Raw genomic sequence first — 7945 nt, 5'->3', positions numbered from 1 at the left:
TCTCACACTTGGGTTTTAATTCCCAGTCATAGTTACAGAAATCCGCTTCCTCCAATTTCCTAATTGAGACTGCATGGCTTGAAATCAGCTATCATATGACTGCAAATCTACTTGACTGAGATACATACATTCTCAGGCTTCAGAAAATAATTAGGCACTCCAGATTTTCCTGCAGCTTCCTGAGGAGCAGATGCCAACGACCAACATCAACAACCAGGCTGGTCTCATCCAACCTCACAGCTCTTGTACCTCGATGTTACAGTGATTCACGGAATTGTCACAACAGTAACCATCAAGACACACGGAAATTACACAACAAACCCACAACTGGCTGCATGTGTCCAGCTTCCACTCTGAGCTGAACTGATTTCCTACTCACCAGGCTCTCGGTCCTTAGTGGATATGCACTCTTTTATGGACTCTGTTATGCCAAGACTAGCTGCAGTGGGGAGCGGGCCGAGCAAGGATTCCAGTGCAGGTGGTCTTACAAGAGCTTCATTTCCATTTTTGCATTCCCTATCTTCATTTTTTTTTACTCTATCCTTCTCATGAAGTTCATTATAGAAGTCCTTGTTTAAGTGATTAGCAGCTGCTTCCAGTTCCTCATCTTCTGCTTCCTCCTCTCCAAGTACGCTAGAGGTATTATCTTCTATAGAATCTGTAAGGGAAGAAAAAAAACCCAACAGATCACTGCATACCATCTGTTACAGAAACTAAATACATAAAGAGGCGCTCACTTAAAGAATAAAAATCTTTAGAGGAAATCTGTAGAAGAAATACACAATATTTTAGTACAATGTATGAATACATGGAGTTTCCAGATGCTCTTCAAATTCATTACCTTGGCTAGTAAAATGTATTTCTGTGAATACAGTCATCATTTAAAATAGAAGTATTGTGTTATCAAATTATGGCAGGTAAAAGGGCTTTGCGAGAGAAGCCAGCTACTTAGTGGTATAATAGCCCGTTCAACCAGCACAAAGCCCTTCCGTATCACTTAGTCAACTGGGGGATTCGGTGACAGAAGGGTCTAGATACTGTTCCACTGCACTTTCAATGATGAAAAGGAACATTTTCAGGTGCCAGTGCCAAGCTTATACTGCACCAGGGAAGAAAAACAACTGAAATCATTAATGAACTGTCATTGTAATGAACAATGTAGTTGTTTTGAAGACTGATATTTGAACCAACTAATTGGCAGAGAGAACCCCAACACAATAGAGATCTTGTACTACGCAAGCATATATATGATCACATTTATCACAATAAAGTTCATACACTTAAGACTGCCTGCAGGTTCTGAACCCGTTATTATTTAGTAGCCACAACTCTTTCTAGACTTACCATCTTTAGTGAAATTTGCAAATACGCCTTTTGCTTTCGGTCTACTGTTTTCTAACTCAATCTCTATTTCATCTTGATAGCTCGATATTTCACCTGTGGTGTTGAAATAAAAATAAAACTCAGCAATCACTGATGTCATTTTGAACAAATTAGTGATATGTTACACTAAACACAACTGATACCTTCAAAATCCTCCAGTTTTTTTGATAACGCCTTCTCAAGCTGAAACGAAAATAAACAAAATAAACGTGAAATTACTAAAAAAACCTAACTTCGTACTGTTTGTGAACTGTATATAGAGACACAGAATCATAGGGTATTTTAAAAGCAATAAGCAGGTTTTGAATCCTAACTCAAATTACAGTGTCAGAGAGGTAAGACAGACAAGTTTCAAAATACTGACCGATTTCAAATGTTATCTCACCCATGTCTATACTTCCAAAGGAACCTTCACTCTGGCAAGCTGCAAATAAAAGGCCCCATTCTTCAGCAGTCAAGACTCTATGACTGTGCCTGTAGATGTGAGCAAGCACAAGAACAGCGCTGAAATTGCGCTGCCTGGGCCAGACACAGCACGCAGGCGACGGCAGAGTGAAATACTGACGTACAGCACCTGGCAGGCTCTTGAGAACACCACAAACACGCCTATAGACCTTTAAATGATAGCATATTTAGAACAGTAAAAAAAAAACCCCTGAAAAACTAATAATGTAAGATTTGGTTATGATGGTAGTAAAATCTTCTCCTCTGGTGCCAGCTTTAGTTCATGCTTTGTAAAGAAATTAAGCCACATGAGAACTAATCTCTGTCGAAGCAGGTGCTGTACCACACAAAAAACCAGCAGTCTCGTTAAAAGCAATTGGGTTATTGTTTTCGTATGTGTTCAAAAAAAAAAATTATACTTAATGGTACTTCTCCTGACCATGGGTATCACCTTAAAAAACTGCAGTTTCTGATCCAATTACAAAGCTTACACTTTTGCAACTCTGATCCTTGCTAACCAGGGTGGAAGAGTGCATACAGCCCATAAAAGAGAAGTGCAGACATTAGGACAGCTAATCAAGACCTCCATGTCACAAGCTCAGCTTAACTTGTCACATGAGAGCCTGCAGTTTTGTAAGGACAAAAAGATTTGATGCTTTGGTAAAAGGTCAGGGCACAAGAAGGGAAACATACATGCAGCAGGAAAGCAAGCATAAAGGAGGTAACAGTCCTTACTATAACTTAATACAGCTTGCAAACGGGGGAGCATCTGGGCAGAGTGTGCTGAGCCCTCATCTACAATACAGCAGTCACAGGCTAAGCAGCAAACACTGGTATCCTGCAAAACATGGAAGCTCAGCTGGTGCTCTTTTACGCGGCCACCCAGATGTCCTGATCTGCACTAACAAGAGCAGCGACTCTGTGCTTCCTGCAGAGGCCGGCTGAGACACACTTCGATCCCTCATCACGGGATGTTTAAAGCTACATTTGAAGCTACATATCTGAAAGAGCACATCTGTCTGGAGGAGGGAGCAAAAATGATATAGGAGAAAAACAATTTTTTTTTTTTTAACTGAGAAGCTGTCCCTTTGCCAGTAAAACAAAAAAATATCCTTTAGTTAATGGGTATCATACGCACTAATGCTCACCCTTCTCTTAAGAACCTCAAAATAAACGTAACTAACCCTTCTCAAAGGCTGGTCAGTTAGGATTTATTATTTACTGATTCAAAAAGGAATATACAGAGGGCGGAGAGAGGAGAGAAATACAGAGAGCATCTGACTCAGTATTCACCTGCTGTATCTTCAATTTTTTTTGACCAGCTGTAAATGAAGGAGGATCACATTCTTCTTCCAAGTCAATCTTCATAAACTCATCGATGGTGAGTTGACTTGTCGGTGTATCTTCAAACTCTGTCAACCTACCAAAGCATACAATACATTACCATAACAACTTTAAGAACTTCTTTAAAAGTAACAAAATTTGTCAAACTGCAAAGTTACAGAATAAACACATAATCTGTAGAAACTGGCTCAAATGCAGAATACATTAAACTGAAGTGGTGCTAATTGTTTCATCTGCTGCAAAAAGAGTATCGTCTCATATCACAAATTAGCTTTCGATTTACTGGAGTATGGTAACACACACTTTTTTTGATGAACAAAGACTGAACAGAAATACCACAGCCACTACGGTCAATTAAGTATAGACTGACAAAACTGCGATGAGAAATACAGCTCATTCCTCCTGTCTCGTTGTTTTTGTATCAACAACAAAAAAACAGATTCCCAAACTAAAGTATCTGCCATCACAGTTTAGGAGCACGCTCAAAAATATTCCTGATATGTTAGCATGATTAATTTATGCAAAGCAAATGTTAAAGTAACATATCTTCAGCAGACTGGAAGAGGGACAAGAAGTAATCTTCCCAGGACACACAGAACCAGTAGTAAAATAAAGGGATCGTCTGCACATTGCACAGATGGAATAGATGAATGCATGTAATTTTACAACAATATACTTTGTATTTGTTTAATGTTTGCATTTTAAAAGTTCCTACCTATGTGAGAGATGGGACTAGCTCCATGGGGAACTGCCATGAAAGCAGCTGAATCTTTCAAAGGAACTGAATCTTAAATGAGACCATGTTGTCATAACTTCATCCACAAATTTCAGCATTTTACACAGGTGGTTGAGAATGAGCACATCCATTTTACAGACGGAGAAAGCGAGACAAAAGGTTAAGTACAAAGCCAGGTCAGGAAATGTCTGGCAGAATGCCTTTCTGACAGAAAGTGCCCTTTTAATAATATCAACATTTTCCATGGGAAAACGGCAACGATGGGTCTGCAGCTGCTTCACTGGAATATTCCCATCTTCCAGAGGAAGTAAAGCTGACAACAGCTTCCATCTGCAAAGTTAGGAAACTAAAAACAGTGATTCAGTACTCCCAGCACAAGACGTTCAGCCATTTCTCCCCCCAAAACATTGTGGTTTTCTCTTTTACCTCTGATTGCAACAAAACTCCTTCCGAAGAAGGAATTTTCTCTAGGACAGAAATTCAGTTTCCAACCAACTCCAGGGTCAAAGCCAAGAGCATAGGGCCACACTCTGTCCCAATATCCTTATCAGTACCTGTATTTCTTTTTTTATAAACTGAGGAGCAAGACAAGACAGCCCATACAAAGGGACGTAGCACGCTGTAACTTCAGGACACTTTGCCTGCAGGCACCCTGCTCCTGGAGCACAGTCTGCAGGCCACGCGCAGCATCTCGTGCCGTGAAATTCGCAGGGAGAGCCGGGCAGCTCCACATAAAACCAACAGCAAGCAGCACGCTGAGCCCATGCACAGCTACGCCGGCCAGAATTAGTGCTGCTGAGGAGAAGAAAGCCTCTGAAAGCTAGTCTTGCTTCTGGAGTGCAGGCATCTCCATGAAGCCTCAAATTAGCCATGTATCTGAAAGTGACTGACAGCCCAAAACTTCCCCTCAGAGTACCAGAGACCAGCTCCCTCCTCCTCCCTTTCAGATCAAATTGGAAAGGAGAGGAGGAAGCTGTTGGCAGCAGCAGCACCCAGCTTTTAATTAACAGACTAGAAATCCTTCTCAGTGTTAACGGGCTTCCAGCATGCATTACCCACCTTCCAGAAGAGAGCCTCATCTATCAGGCTAGAGGGAAAACCTGGCTAGGCACTGTTATTATTATTTTAATTCAGGATTCACTTAATGCCAAACCCATGTATCATTTTAAGAGCACGGATCTTCCCAGTCACCATCATCAAACTACAGTCATCCATCTCTCCACGTATGAATCATGCACTCACAGGTAGTTCCACTTCAGCAAGACTTTTCCTCCCAAACAAGTCTCGCCTACTTAAAATGTTATTCTCCTCCCACTGTAAAAAGCCAACATGCACTTTGGCAAAGATGCCCAGTTTGTTTATCCCACGCTTGCTCCGAGTTTGAGATGAGCAGCCAGACCCAGAGCCCAGCCAAAACGGCAACACCTCCAGGGTGCAGAGCAACATAGAAAACAGTAGTAGCAAAACCAGTCGCTCATGAAGCAAGGTTGGGGATGAGATGACCATGCTTAGGTTTCAGCACTTAACCCCGTGCACGTCTCCTGGAGGACACCTGAGGTTCCATCTGTCCTTCTCCTTGTCCACCGTGTCGTGTGACTTGCGTCACGTACCCTGCACCCGTCAGACGTTAGCACACAGGGGAGCCAACGTGCCGGCAGCTGGCACGAGCTTTGCCTCAAGCACCAGCTTGAGCCCTGAGCTGAAACGGCTGCACAGGTCTCTCCTAAGACCTTCAGTGCATCTGCACTAGGACAGGGCAGAGCTACGTCTGTTTGCTGGTGGTGCTACCAAGGAGCTCAAACCCACAGCACAGCATGGTTCGACCATCCGATCCGGCCACCAGCGTCCAGTCCCATGCCAATGCCCTCCTCTTCCTCAGTCCTGATCCAAGCCACACAGGACGAGGGCTGACCACCTGGCGGTGATGGCTGCCAGCGTGATGGCGTAGGCATAGCCCGGTGGCAAGCCCAAACTTAGAGTGGCCCATTACTTCTTCATTTATCGCCGGTCTTAACCACAAGGCTCTAGCCTTCCTCTCGAAATGAAGAGTCTTAACCACAAGGCTCTAGCCTTCCTCTCGAAATGAAGAACCATCCCTGATGGTCAAGATCACAGCTTGAGCATCATCTCTGTGGGAGAGCGAGCTGTTCACTCAACATTTTCTCCTCTAACTTGATATAAATAAATACCTGTGTTTGCCAACCACTTGCCTGCCTCAACATTTTACATTGGCTGATATCCTGTCTACATATTTTTAAACATTTCTTTAATTTTATCCAGTGTTTGGACACATGCCACCAAGGCAACAAAGTGATGCACGCAGCCGTCTACACTGCATGAAACAAGGTAACATTAGTTTGGCAGCTAAGAAAAAATGACGCAACCTTAATTATAAGCACAATAATTTCAGGGGCGAGGGAGTGCCCTCATGAAAAAAAAAAAAAATAGCTACGGGCTATTTTTTACGTTCCACATAAAAATGGTATCCAAGTTCATTTTGCACTTTTGTTAATCCAAAGAAATCTAATAAAAGTTGCCATTTCAAGTTATGCACAGAAGGAGGAAAATAAACAGATATACAAATTAAGATATTATTTCCTTGGCATGGATTCAAAAGGGCTGTAAAAATTGAAATTTGGCAGACAAGTATTTTCTATTTATAGTCGAAGCAGAGGCAACCACTACAGCTCAGGCTAGGATTCAACTTCCAGTATAAACCCTCCTCTTACAGTTTCTCACAGCAAACTCTTTCAAGCAAATTCCTTTGGGAGAAAAGTTTTTCCAGAGCTTGGTGTCATCTGCCCCGTCATCTGCCCCTAACCCCAACCTTTTTTTTCAAAGAAAAATTTCCACGGCTTTTGTTCCATCTGTTTATGGACAAAACCACACCTCGTCTTCCGATAAAGCACTTTCGTGCACAAAACAGTAAACCGGTTCTGTTCACACTTAATTTAGCTCCCAATAAGGGAAAATGGGTCAGTCGTTTTGAGGTTACAAGCAATGTTTTTTTCACTTTGTTTTGTTTCAGGGATATCGTCCAGTGAAGACTTACAAATCCAGTCTACAGATACGGAAAAAAGACTCCTGTGGGCAGCTAGCTGCTCGGTTTTAATGTTTAATTGAAATTCTGTGGCGGTGGGGTGTGACAAAGCAGGTAAAAGAACAAGGTCTTCCGGAGTCCAACTCACAAATGCTTCAGGAGTCCAAGTTCAAAGTCCAAGAGGTACTTCTAAGCAGAGACCATTTAGGAAAAGCCACGGTGTCCTCCTATGTATACACAGTCAGCACCTAGCTCTAGAAAGCAGGCAGCATAAAGCAGAGGTATCTTGTGCTGGACCTCCATACAGAAGGGCAAACAAATTGTAACTTCAGAGACAACTGTGAACGTGAAATTTAGCCTAAGCAGTCAGCCTTTAAGTTACCTGTTGTGAGAGGTCTTTTTAAAGTACTTAAAATATTTTATTAGTGGATTAAAAAAAGTACTAAGCTGAATATTGGCATATTGTTAGCAGAAATACATGAAAAAGCTTTATTCCAAGATAAGCTGGTGGTGGTAATTAAATTCCCCTAATTTTTCCCAAATTAACAATGTAATTAAAACCCTAAGTAATAACTTACGTGATATCTACATAATCTTAATTGTCATATCAATTACATGTATTCTAGTAATAGATCAGCTGATTTGACAACTCCAATATTTGCAAACTCTGGAAAAGTATGGGATTTACTTTTGTATCTTAGTGAAGTACCAAAATATTGCAGTATATCCCCACTGTTTTAACTTAAAATTCATCAGTGCTGCCTACCACTAAACCTGTGCACTCACTCACAGGAGAGAAGTTCAGAATTCGCACTGATGCAGCAACCTATCACTATTTTTTATACTACAAATTTAACAGTCTATAGCGTCATTCTTCTCTAGTAATTTTTTTCCAAGCCATACAATGTTTATGCATGAACTATTTATGGAAGTATGTAAACACATACCCTAAAAGTGATACTTAATAGAGAACACGTATCAGAAAGAGTTACTAAATG

General features: G+C 41.5%; 1 protein-coding gene across 1 annotated transcript in view; it reads right to left on the bottom strand.

Annotated features, from left to right (window-relative positions):
- Positions 1 to 379: 379 nt before the first annotated feature.
- The window catches only part of LOC104074816 (transcription factor IIIB 90 kDa subunit-like), a gene marked incomplete at its 3' end in the record, with an annotated part of 14440 nt that continues 6874 nt past the window's right edge, over positions 380 to 7945 (bottom strand). The window contains exons 3-6 of the mRNA XM_009575086.1: positions 3121 to 3247; positions 1527 to 1566; positions 1345 to 1437; positions 380 to 658 (exon numbers count right to left, since the gene is read on the bottom strand). Of these exons, the coding sequence (XP_009573381.1) occupies positions 380 to 658; positions 1345 to 1437; positions 1527 to 1566; positions 3121 to 3247 (539 nt within the window). The remainder of the gene's footprint in view (positions 659 to 1344; positions 1438 to 1526; positions 1567 to 3120; positions 3248 to 7945) is intronic.

The sequence above is a fragment of the Fulmarus glacialis genome, unplaced genomic scaffold (genome assembly GCF_000690835.1).
Source record: "Fulmarus glacialis isolate BGI_N327 unplaced genomic scaffold, ASM69083v1 scaffold5323, whole genome shotgun sequence".
NCBI classification, from domain to species: Eukaryota; Metazoa; Chordata; class Aves; order Procellariiformes; family Procellariidae; genus Fulmarus; species Fulmarus glacialis.
Note: the sequence above shows the minus strand (reverse complement) of the source record. Positions and strands in the feature narration are given on the sequence as shown.